Source organism: Pan paniscus, chromosome 4 (genome assembly GCF_029289425.2).
Source record: "Pan paniscus chromosome 4, NHGRI_mPanPan1-v2.0_pri, whole genome shotgun sequence".
Lineage (NCBI taxonomy): Eukaryota > Metazoa > Chordata > Mammalia > Primates > Hominidae > Pan > Pan paniscus.
Window position 1 is genome coordinate 57,981,150 of NC_073253.2, and position 13,002 is coordinate 57,994,151.

Here is a 13,002-nt window from a genome sequence, read left to right on the forward strand (position 1 = left end):
CTCCCAAGTAACTAAGACTGCTGGTAGGCACCACCATGCCTGGCTAGTTAAAACAATTTTTTTGGTAGAGATGGGATCTCGCTGTGTTGCCCAGGCTGGTTTTGAACTCCTGGCCTCAGTCCTCCTGCCTTAGCCTCCCAGAGTGCCGGATTACAGGTATGAGCCACCATGCTCAGCCTAAAATTTTTTTATTACATAGGTGTTCATTATAGGGAATGTAGACTGTACAGTAAAATGTAGAGAGGAAGAAAAATTAGTCCTAGTCCCTTACCCCAAAATAACGTGTTTGTGTATCCTTTTAGTCTCTTCTCTGTATATATTTTTTTCCTAAAATTAAATTATACTTAGTATTATTTTATAACCTACCTTTTTTCAATTCTCTATCTGTAGTCTCATGGATCCATTATGGCTTCTTCACATGGCATGAGTCTTGCCAGCGAGGACCTTACAGCTTAGTTGAAGAAATTTTGCATAAGTAAATCAGAAAAAGGAGAACCTGTGGACTATGTAGACAGTAAATAGAGTAGGAATTTAAATATACCAGTAGTGGATAATTTTACCTTCAAAGGTTTTATGGAGAAGAAAATACTTGAGCCTTGAGTTAGTATGTGGACAAATAGGAAGAAGGTGGCATCTTAGAGAGCAGCATGAGCAAAGGCACAGGCTTGAAAACATAAAAGCAGATGTTTAATAAAGCAAAGTTTCTGCCTAAATTAGATTTGGCATTTTATATATATATACACACATACCCATATCAATATATATATACACACATATCAATATATATACACACATAAATATATATACATACACCTATATATATATATATGATGCTTAGCATTTAAGAGTTAATATTTGCCAACCCATAGTTTATTCTCAAGCATTTATCTGATTTCTTGATTTCTACTGAGCTTCATAGGATGGTAGTTACTTACAAAGGGATATGTGTGGTGGAAGGATAAAATTAAGTGAATAGTATATGGCTGCAATATTACTTTCATACTTTTTTTTACTGTAAAAGACTAAGTAAAATTCAAAATTAATTAGGAAAGTCATTTAAAAAATCTCCAATGTTAATTATCCCAATTAGTGATTAATTTGATGAACAAGTCCTCTTTTAAATGCAGATGAGGATTTGTGTGGTATTTAGGGATCTTAGGCTTGTTTACTTTTTAGTTTATTCCTACTCGTGCCACTCCTCATGCCCATTGAGCAGCTCCTAAAGTTCTTAGCCCTGTACCAGCAATATCCTCCTTTTGAAAAATGGTAAATAACTCTTAAAACTTCTGAGAGTTGCATTTTTATTTTTTAGAAGGTTAAATGTGTAGTTCAATTATGTTTTTATAGCTTTTCCATTTTACCCAGTATTTATATTTGTTTTGACATAATTTCTCTGTTATACAGTATTAGAACTCAGAGATAAACTTTTACTAAGATTCTACCAAATGCAGATCATAAATGTTACAAATGGTTATGTTTGAAAGCTTTAACCCAGTAGATTACCCGATAACACTGATCATTTTTATCCCCCAACCAACATATATTTTATGCTATGCGGCCAGGTTAATGTATAAGACATAAATGGTTGGGATGTGATTTACCAAAGAGAGAAGAGGGTAAAAATCATCAAGGCTGAAGAGACCTTGAAAAATAATTAGGATTGTATTTTATCTTTTCAACAGTAAGTCTGGTTGGGAAGTTGTATTATATCTTCTTAGTTCATATGTCAACATTATTTCCCATCACACCTCTTTCTTTTTTTTTTTTTTTTTTTTTAAGCTCAAGGAGAAATTGAAGCCATAGTCGTGCCTGTTTGCTTAGCATTCCTATTGACAACTCTTCTGGGAGTGCTGTTCTGCTTTAATAAGCGAGACCTGTAAGTAACTTTATTCATATTTTTGCATTTTCCCCCAGCTTTATTGAGCTGAATTTACATGCAATAAAATTTATCCATTTTAAGTGTACAGTTTGATGAATTTTTGTAATTACATACAGATGTATAACTACCACCACACTCACAATATAGAACATTTTCATCACTTTTATAAAGCTTCCTTGTTCTCCTTTGTAATCTGTCTTCTTCTCAGCCCAACCCCAGGCAGTCATTGATCTGCTTTTCTGTAACTGTAGTTTTGCCTTTTCTAGAATTTTTATTTATCTATCTATTTTGAGACAGAGTTTCACTCTTGTTGCCCAGGATGGAGTGCAGTGGTGCGATCTCCGTTCACTACAACCTCTGCCTCCCTGGTTCAGACTCCTGCCTCAGCCTTCAAAGTAGCTAGGATTACAGGTGCCCACCACCACACCCAGCTAATTTTTTGTATTTTTAGTAGAGATGGGGTATCACCATGTTGGCCAGGCTGGTCTCGAGCTCCTGACCTCAGGGGATCCACCCTCAGCCTCCCAAAGTGCTGGGATTACAGGTGTGAGCCACGGCCAAGAATTTTATATAAATAGAATCAAATAGCGTGTAGTCTTTTGCGTATGTCTTTCACATAATATTTTTGAGATTCATCCATGTTGTTGCATATACTTCTCCCTTTTTTTTTTTTTTGAGATGGAGTCTCACTCTGTTCCCTTACTGGAGTACAGTGGCATGATCTTGGCTCACTGCAACCTCTACCTCCTGAGTTCAGGTGATTCTCCTGCCTCAGCCTCTTGAGTAACTGGGATTACAGGCACTTGCCACCATGCCCAGCTAATTTTTGTGTTTACAGTTGAGACGGAGTTTCATCATGTTGGCCAGGCTGGTCTTGAACTCCGGACCTCAAGTGATCCACCCACCTTGGCTTCCCAAAAGTGCTGGGATTACAGGCATGAGTCACCACACCTGGCCTACCTTTTTCCTTTTTATTGCTGAACAGTATTCTGTAGTATGGATATATCAAAACTTAGACTGATCTGTTATGGAAGTTTAGGTTGTTTTTAATTTTTAGCTATTATAAATAATGTTGCTATGAATATTCACACACAAAACTGTGTGAGCATATGTTTTCCTTTATCTTGAACAAATAATAGGAGTGAGAGTGCTGGGTCATATGGTAAGTATATGTTCAACTTTATAAGAAACTGCCAAACTTTTTCAGAGTGGCTACACCATCTTGGATTGCCTCCAGCAGTGTTCCATATTATCACCAACACTTAGTGCTGTCAGACTTCTTTCATTCTAGTGGATGTGTAGTACTATATCGTTTTAATTTTCATTTCTCCGATGACTAGTAATGGATCTTTTCATGTGTCACTTATATATTTTCTTTTGTGATGTGTCTATTGAAATCTTTTACCCATTTTCAAATTGGGTTATTTTGTTTATAATTGAGCTATAAGAGTGCTTTATATGTTCTGGTTACAACATTGTTAAATACGTTTTGCAAACTTTTGTCCCAGTCTGTGCTTTGTTTTTTTGTCTTAACTGTGGCTTTAGAAAAGCAGAAGTTTTACGCCTGTAATCCCACCACTTTGGGAGGTCAAGGCGGGCAGCTCACAAGGTCAGGAGATTGAGGCCATCCTGGCTAACACAGTGGCTAACATCTCTACTAAAAATACAAAAACTTAGCCGGGCATGGTGGCACACGTCAGTAGTCCCAGCTACTCGGGAGGCTGAGGCAGGAGAATTGCTTGAACCCAGGAGGCATGGGTTGCAGTGAGCCAAGATCACATCACTGCACTCCAACCTGGGTGACAGAGCGTCTGAAAAAGAAAAGCATGAGTTTTTTATTTTGATGAAGTTAGTTTTTTTTCTGTGGTTCCTGAGTTTTGTGTCCTGCCAAACACAGTATCAAAATATTTTCTCATGTTTTCTTCCATAAGTTCAATAGTTTCAGCTCTTAGTCTATGATCCATTTCAGGTTATTTTCGTGCATGGTGTGAGGTCAGGGTCAAGGTTCATTTTGTTCCTTCAGATGTCTAATTCCATTGTCATTTATTTTGAAAAGAGTGTCTTTTCCCCATTGAATTGCTTTGGTACCTTTGCCAAAAGCAATTGTCTTTATAAGTCTGTATCTATTTCCATACTCTCACTTCTGTTTCATAAATGTATATATGTCCGTTCTTAGGCCAATACCACATTGCCTTGATGAGTATAGCTCTATAGTAAATTTTGAAAATAGGTAGAATTCTTCCAGTGTGTTCTTTTTTTAAAGAAGTTATTTTGGCTAGGTTCTTTGCCTTTTCATATACATTTTAATTCAGCTTGTCAATTTTTTTAAAACTACAGTTTTGATTGGGATTTTATTGAATCTATAGGTCAGATTTAATTGAATCTATAGGAGAGAACTGCAGTCTTAACACTACTGAGTCTTTCAATCCGTGAACCTGGTTTATTTCTTTCTTTATTTGGGTTTTGTTTAATTTACTTTCGCAGTGTTTTGTAGTTTTCAGTAGACAGGCCTTGCATAACTTTTTTTGAATTCATGACAAAAGTATTTTTTGTTATTATAAATGAAATGTTTAAAAATATTTTCTAATTCTTAGTATATAGAAATGCAATTGATTTTTTAAAATATATTCATCATGTATACTGAGACTTTGATAAATTCATTTATTAGTAGCTTTTTGGATCCTTAGGATTTTCTAGATACACAATCATGCTTCTTGGGAGTAATTATAGTTGTTCTAATCTTTATGCTTTTAGTTCTTTTTATTGTCTTAATGCACTGGCTAAGACCTCTAGTACATATAGTACATCTAGACCATATAAGAGCATTGCATTGTTCCTAATTTTAGAGGTGAAAGTATTTAGTCTTTCACCATCCCATGTGATGTTAGCTGTAGGTTGAAGTTTTTGCTTTGTGGGGTTTTTTTGTTTTGAGACTGAGTTCTACTCTTGTTGCCCAGGCTGGGGTGCAGTGGCACAATCTTGGCTCACTGCAACCTCCACCTTCTGGGTTCAAGCAATTCTCCTGCCTCAGCCACCCGAGTAGCTGGGATTACAGGCATGCGCCACCATGCCTGGCTAATTTTTTTTGTATTTTTAGTTTAGTAGAGATAGGGGTTTCACCATGTTGGCCAGGCTGGTCTTGAACTCCTGACCTCAGGTAATCCACCCACCTCAGCCTCCCAAAGTGCTGGGATTACAGGTGTGAGCCACCGCGCCCAGCCGCTTTGTGGTTTTTTTTTTCCCCTTTACTACTACTTGCAGGGGGGAAGTTCTTATTTCTGTTTTGCCTTGCTAGCAATTTTTATCATGAATGGGTGTCACAGTTTGGTCAAATGCTTTTTCTGAATCTATTGAGATGATCATATGGTTTTTCTCCTTCCTTCCATGAATATGGTGCATTTTATTGATTTTTCATATAACATCTTTGCATTCCTTGGATTTTGCTGCATTCAGTTTAATACTGTTTGCATCTGTGTTCATGAGTGAAGTTAGTCTGTCTTTATGTGCCTTATCTGTCTGGTTTTAAAATCAGGATAATACTGGCCTCATAAAATGAATGGGAACATGTTACCTCCTCTGTTTTCTGAAAGAGTTTGTATAGTATTAATACAATTGTTTCCTTTTGCCCAGAGTTTTGTGGGAAGGTTTTTAATTAAAAATTCAATTTCTTTATAAATATAGCTTTCTTTTTCTTCAATCTGTTTTGGTAATTTGTGTCTTTCAAGGATTCATTCATTGGTTTGTCTAGGTTGTCAGCTTTACTACTTTTTATATTACTTCCAAATGTTATAGGTATTTCCTACAGGAGAGTCAGTCTGGTAGGCTCTCACTCTTTGAAGCACCATTCTCAGTCACTTTTTTAAATTTGATTTTTATATTTGAACTTTTTTGGTATCAGTGGGAACATTAATTTGTTATCTGGATTCTTTTAATTGGAATACCACAACATGTGGCCTGGGTAAAGATTTTAAGTGGTTTTAATTGCAGAATTTTGAGAGTTTAAAAAAAAATTTGAACACTGATTAGATTTAGCTTTGTTAATTCATTATGAATACATTATAATCCTTATGCATTTTCAACAGTATTTTTCTATTGGTTATAAGAAAAATAATTTTTGTTTGGGGTAGAGTAGGTATTTTTTGTTCATTTAGGTAATTGGTTTGGTTTGTAAGAGTCTTTGATGAACATGTTTAGAAATAGGGACTATTTATTGTTTATTATGTGTGGTTTTACATAGGCCATTTTTCTTTTCTCTTCAGAATTAAAAAACACATCTGGCCTAATGTTCCAGATCCTTCAAAGAGTCATATTGCCCAGTGGTCACCTCACACTCCTCCAAGGGTAAGAGAAAATGCTTCTGAGTTGTTTATAATATACAGACATGTTAGTAGGTATATTGAGTATCTACAGTTAGTAGGTATATTGAGTATCTACAAATGTACCAAAAGATAAGATATTCAAGCGGAATCAAAAAGTAAATGAAGATAAAACAGTACATAACTGAAAATTTTAATCAAAATTTAATGTGTATGACATATTTTAGGGGTTTATCACCATCATACTATATTTGTTCTGATATTGTAAATTGTTTAGTACACATTACAGATGTTTGGTTGAACTTGCAAACTGAAAACTTGAGGTGCTGAAACTGCTATGTGATGGTAACTACCTCAAGTATTTTGGGTTGAGTATTAAAACCAAGTTCAACAGTTTATCATTTTAGCACTGATGAAATGATCTCTGGGAACCTACTCTAAACTCTGAATTTTAAATATGCCCCAAAGGGGAACTCATTTATATTTATTATCCTCTGGTAGTCCTTAAATTTTATATTAACAGATTAAAATGTATTATGTATTTTTATATTCTGCAAAATCTCTGTCATTCAGGTTTGATTTTCCTTAATGTTTTCTAGTTTTCTGTCCAGTTAATCCTAGGCTGCCTAGTCTAGGCATGAAATATTAAATACTACTTGTAGACCATTAGCTTATCAAAATGTAACACCAACAATATTGATTTAGACTACTTAGACTCATTTTATAGTATCTGCATTTTGGGTAGTTGACAGTAACTTAGTGACATAATACAGGTTATTTCTGTACCACTGAGAGTTACTGGGAAGTTTCAGAGATTCATTAGCTCTGTGGCTTTAACTAATACTTGCCATATACAATTTTTTCTCTTCCTTAGCACAATTTTAATTCAAAAGATCAAATGTATTCAGATGGCAATTTCACTGATGTAAGTGTTGTGGAAATAGAAGCAAATGACAAAAAGCCTTTTCCAGAAGATCTGAAATCATTGGACCTGTTCAAAAAGGAAAAAATTAATACTGAAGGACACAGCAGTGGTATTGGGGGGTCTTCATGCATGTCATCTTCTAGGCCAAGCATTTCTAGCAGTGATGAAAATGAATCTTCACAAAACACTTCGAGCACTGTCCAGTATTCTACTGTGGTACACAGTGGCTACAGACACCAAGTTCCGTCAGTCCAAGTCTTCTCAAGATCCGAGTCTACCCAGCCCTTGTTAGATTCAGAGGAGCGGCCAGAAGATCTACAATTAGTAGATCATGTAGATGGCGGTGATGGTATTTTGCCCAGGCAACAGTACTTCAAACAGAACTGCAGTCAGCATGAATCCAGTCCAGATATTTCACATTTTGAAAGGTCAAAGCAAGTTTCATCAGTCAATGAGGAAGATTTTGTTAGACTTAAACAGCAGATTTCAGATCATATTTCACAATCCTGTGGATCTGGGCAAATGAAAATGTTTCAGGAAGTTTCTGCAGCAGATGCTTTTGGTCCAGGTACTGAGGGACAAGTAGAAAGATTTGAAACAGTTGGCATGGAGGCTGCGACTGATGAAGGCATGCCTAAAAGTTACTTACCACAGACTGTACGGCAAGGCGGCTACATGCCTCAGTGAAGGACTAGTAGTTCCTGCTACAACTTCAGCAGTACCTATAAAGTAAAGCTAAAATGATTTTATCTGTGAATTCAGATTTTAAAAAGTCTTCACTCTCTGAAGATGATCATTTGCCCTTAAGGACAAAAATGAACTGAAGTTTCACATGAGCTATTTCCATTCCAGAATATCTGGGATTCTACTTTAAGCACTACATAAACTGACTTTATCCTCAGACTAGCTGAATGATTTTGTGCTGTTTCAGGATGTTTGCACTGAAGAAAAACAGAAAGCTTATCTGAAATTTATAAAACTTTTTGTTTTGCTACATGGAAAACAGAAGGTATTTGACTAATAAGCAGTGATATGCTTAGTGAGCACAGCTGTACTGATTTTGATTAGAATAGTCATCAGAGTGGCTTAGGGACAGTTAATATAAAAGAGGAGCAAGGTGTAGACCATCATCTACTTCTGCTAAAATAACTTAAAAAGAGGTCCATAGGCCATAACTATATGAGCCCAGCTTTTGTAATCTGACAAAAAAATGAGGAGCAGCCTCGTGTATATCAGTGTACACAGTATTCCTTAGGTCCCTTCCATTGGTAGTGATGCTGCGAGTTATTACTGGAGAAAAGGAATTCTAGAGCTTTAACTTGGCAGATTAAAAGTACCCATTTTTTATTCATCAATAATTAGTAATCTCACTAGTTTTCAAAAATTTGCATATTATTGACAACCTCTTTGAAGATGCATTTCACAAACTCAACAGAGTGCCATGATAAGAGCTAGGGATCCCCCAAACTATCTCAAGCATCTAAAAAATTGCCATTTTTAAAGGCTTAAATTGTAGTAGTAAAGGGGAAAACAGGAAGTAGTAGTAAAGGGGGAAAAAAAGACAATAAAGCATCTAAAAAATTGGCATTTTAAAAGGCTTAAATTGCTAATGTGTATATATATATATATATATATATATATATACATACACACACATATATACACACATATCATTGACTTTTCTTAAGACTTCAGAGTACTGGGTAGATGAACACTTTATACAGTATATACAGCTTAAATTTGTTTTGAGTATTTTTTTTATTTTTAAGTAGGCAAAGATTTAAATTATTTTTAGTAAATGTTTGAGGCAAACTAAGACAACTTGGGCAATGTTTACCAAAACAAAACAGAACCCCAAAAAATGTACATCTTGTTCTTAGCAAATATCGTTATTGTAGAGACACTTAATAAAGAGATGGTATTTTAATGTCTGCAGTTCTGAGGTAGGGTGGAACTTAGTTCTACATTGTGATTTAGGAATTTTTAAAACCTTTTTTCTTCAAGGGAGAAGTGACCCAGACCTCGAGTTTAGTGCTAAAGCCGCTAGTGTACTTATGCTGTCCCCTAACCACCACATGCGATATGGAGGCAGATGCTAAATATAGGGGTTTTCTTAGAAAGTAAGAGGAAATTAGCAAGCGTTATTAGTGATTGACTACTGCTATCAAGTGAATTCAAAGGAAACAGGTTTTTATGCCATATTTAAGTTACAGAAACCAGGCATGCTTAGAATAGTTTCTAGAGGTTATTGGAGAATAGAAAGCTAAGAAAACTTGGTATACATTTACAATGGAAATGTAATTACACTTTTTACTCTCAGAATATTGTTCACATTAGACTTCCTGTTTATCTTTTATATTCTTGCATTTATATAATGCCTCATCCTTTCAAAGTTCTTTCACATATTATATGATCTTCTTTATGAAAAAAATAGATGTTTCATTCTGATATATTCAGTTTCCCACTTTAGGCAAAAGTAGATTAATAGAATGACGAATTCAAAGTAGATGAGGAAAATCAGGCACAGAGAAGTAAAGGTAGGGATAGACCCAAATTTACACAACAAGATAATGACATCTCCAGCTTTTAAGTTGATCATCAAAGGCTGGGCTGGATTTGTCTTGCTGTATGTGTCAGGAAATTTATACCTATTACATTTTCCATTTTCTCAAAATTTAAGTCACATGACTAATGTTTAGCTGCAACTTTCCTCATAACAAATAGTGTCATGAAGAATGTTGTAGTGTGAAGTTTGTACATTTCAGGGTCAGATATACAATGTGAACTCTTAATCTACAGGAATGAGAATGGAGGATCATTGAAGACCATGATATAAACAAATTTGCATGTTGAAGCCTGTATAAAGCATGGTACAGTGAGTGAATATACCCCCATCCCCAAGAACACTTTATACATATTAAATGGATATATGATTACTGTGCAAAAATTCATTCTGGAAATGAACATATATTTGAGCACTAATATGTAATGTACATCTGCCCTAAGGAGAAAATAAATTATAAAACTTTTTACATTCAAAATTACTTTCCCAAGCATGTCTTAGAATAATCTATGTGTTGATGCATGTAAATTGTACTTTAGGTAGGCAAAGAAATCTGGTTATTTATGTAAAAACTAGTCTAATAAAGTTAGTTAGTGGCTTTATCACTTTAAATCTTTAGTGTCCAAAAGTGGTGTTTAAAGTAATAGCACATCAGAAAACCTTGTCTGGACAAAACTAGTTCACTCACTGCTTCTGCACCTGCAGTTGCTCCCTTTAGGGTTATAAAATAATGACCCAAATGTTACATGTGTTGATATTATAACTTGTCAGTTACTGATGTCTGTGGTATCCTACCCTCATCTCTGAAAGGGATAATACTGAATAATTATTAGAAAACTATAAAACTTCACACTTTGTACCATTAAAACCTAAAATTTTAATCTTGTCCTTTTTTACTATGGATCAGTCGGCACTCGGGAACAGCAGCAAGGAAAAAAAACAAATTTCATTCACATGTTCTGTGTTCATACCTCTTCTCTACCTAATTGTTCATTTAAATTTCAGCCTTATTCCTTGATAAGGGATTTTACCACATGAAGTCATCCAGTGACCCTAGCTCTTATTGTGAAGTTAGTGGAGTATACTTAGAAATGTTACAACTTTAAAATGTTACAAAACATTTATTAAAGCTCATATTTAAAGTAGAGCATCTAGTTTGAGAAATAGAAATCAATTATTAAAGATGTCTTTTTTCTACCCATTTAACTAGTTAAAACCATGACATGTAAATGTAGAAGTAGAATAATCATAGAATTCCCTAAAATACTTCTGTTTACTAACATATATTGACCAAGTACATCAAGCAGGAGAGATCTTCCTTCATTCTGTTATAGTCCACATCATTCTAATTTTGCTCAGTTTTTATTAAGAGCATATTCCTAAACCATACACTTTTGTTTCAATAAAGTTTTATTTTGTTGAGATGAATAAAATAACAAAGTTATAAGCTACATAAGACAAAAGTTCAATTGTTCAAAAAAAATTTACTGGGATAGCTTTCTATTATAGGTATTGTTAGATTATATTGCGCCGATAAGATTACTTTCTAAAAAGTTTGTACTTTTCTGTAAATTAAAAGAATATGGAGTCATAAAATGGCAAGTGTTTTAGGATTAGCCTAAAATTGGACATTGTCATTGATTTCAAAGAAGTTATGAACTAGCAGTCTTACAGCCTAATTCTTCTTTGGACTGGTCCTTGGCAGCAGTTCCTTTTCAGACTCGATAAACAGAATTCAGACGATGTAAGTCAAAACAAAACTTTACAAAGCCAAGTGTATTATCTTTTGCATTAACCTATTTTTTTCCATCATACATGCTACTAGTATGTGCATTAGCATGATAGTCTCATATACATTGCATTAAAAATTAAAAGGTGGCAGCTCAGGGTGAGCTCTTCTGTTGCTCATTTGTTCCTAAATTTTTAAGGGCTTTTTCTCAGTCAATAGTTTGTACAAACTGGTTAGTTTAACTTCATTACCCATTTCATTAAAGTTGATGGGTCGTGTGATGAGATGCATTTAAGGCCGATAGTGATAGATGTTTTTTTTATTTCTTGAACACAGGCTTTGTCTGAATGATGTTCTTTTATCTCTTGAACACAAGCTTTGAATGATAACTACAGGTTTTAAGTGCTGTTACATTAATACCATAATGTGATGTGTTAGAAACAAAGGGATATTTCAAAGGTAGATATTTGAAAATTCTCTAGTCTCAATATATATGTGTATTGAATATACTCTAAAAATAAATGTGCAATTTGCTAGTAGGACAATGCAGTGACTAGCATTAGGTATGTTTCTTTTATATCCTAGCTATGTCCCACTTTCTTCTAAGTGCAATCCTTTCATGTTCACTTGCTGTTTTACCCCATCTACTCTAACTTCATTTGGAAGGCTTGTCTAGAGTATAGCATGTATTTTTACCTTTGCAGTGAATTGCATGTGCTAATTGTAACCACAGCTATTTTTATGTTGACATAACTCCAAATGTTATATGAAATGTTCTATTATATATTAGCTCTAATCCCTTAAGTAAATTTTAAGAAATAAATACTTGTTCAAATTTTTTTTCTGTATGTGGTTACTATCATCTGACTATGCGTATTTGGAACAGCATTTATCATTAGTGGTGTTAGCTAAATAAGCATCTTAGTGTAAATGAGATGCTTCGTGTGGGTTTTGTGACATTTTAAATGACATAATGGAATGTGATTTAAAAGAAAACCAGTACACTATCTTGGCCTTAATAACATAGAATGGAGATGGCAGATTTATCCACTAGTTTTCCAGATTTACTATTTAATAGCTGAGGTCTGAAATCGTAGCATCTCCCTCCTAGTGGACATTAAAAAAAAAAAAAAAAAAAACCTACTTGGTTGTCAAGAGCCCAAGTATGGAGGTGCTGCGCCATCTTGTGGCCTGTCTGTGCCCACCCCGCACTCTGCTGGAGTCTCCATCCTTGTTGCAGTGAGACTTGAAGTTCAAGATTGATACATGGCATCCTCCTGCTACTTCTTGAGGTTACTAAGTAGTATATGAAACTAATCAGTCAGCAAGTCCACCTGGAAGGAAAAGAAAATCTCAACTATTAATGTGCCTTCACATTGTGATTTTGTCTAAAAAAATGTAGTGAGTCAAAAAACCCACAAGCCAGCCAACAGTAACTCCTTCACATATATACCAGAGTTTATAGAAATAACATGTCAGCTTTGGGCTATGTGCTCCTTTGTTTAAAATCTTCTATTTGGTTATGGCTTGTATAGGCTCAAGCCTGATTTCTTTAAGGTGTGGTGGCTCATCTTATCCTAATTTGTATGA

At 34.8% G+C, this 13,002-nt stretch overlaps 1 protein-coding gene across 2 annotated transcripts in view; it reads left to right on the top strand.

Moving 5' to 3' along the window:
• Positions 1-12,251, top strand: part of IL6ST (interleukin 6 cytokine family signal transducer) — a 60,980-nt gene extending 48,729 nt beyond the window's left edge. For both annotated transcript variants that reach the window (XM_003827382.7, XM_034960087.2), the window contains 3 exons: positions 1,780-1,876; positions 6,139-6,220; positions 7,070-12,251. In XM_003827382.7, the coding sequence (XP_003827430.1) occupies positions 1,780-1,876; positions 6,139-6,220; positions 7,070-7,807 (917 nt within the window). In that variant the 3' untranslated portion in view covers positions 7,808-12,251. The remainder of the gene's footprint in view (positions 1-1,779; positions 1,877-6,138; positions 6,221-7,069) is intronic.
• The last annotated feature ends 751 nt before the right edge of the window (positions 12,252-13,002 follow it).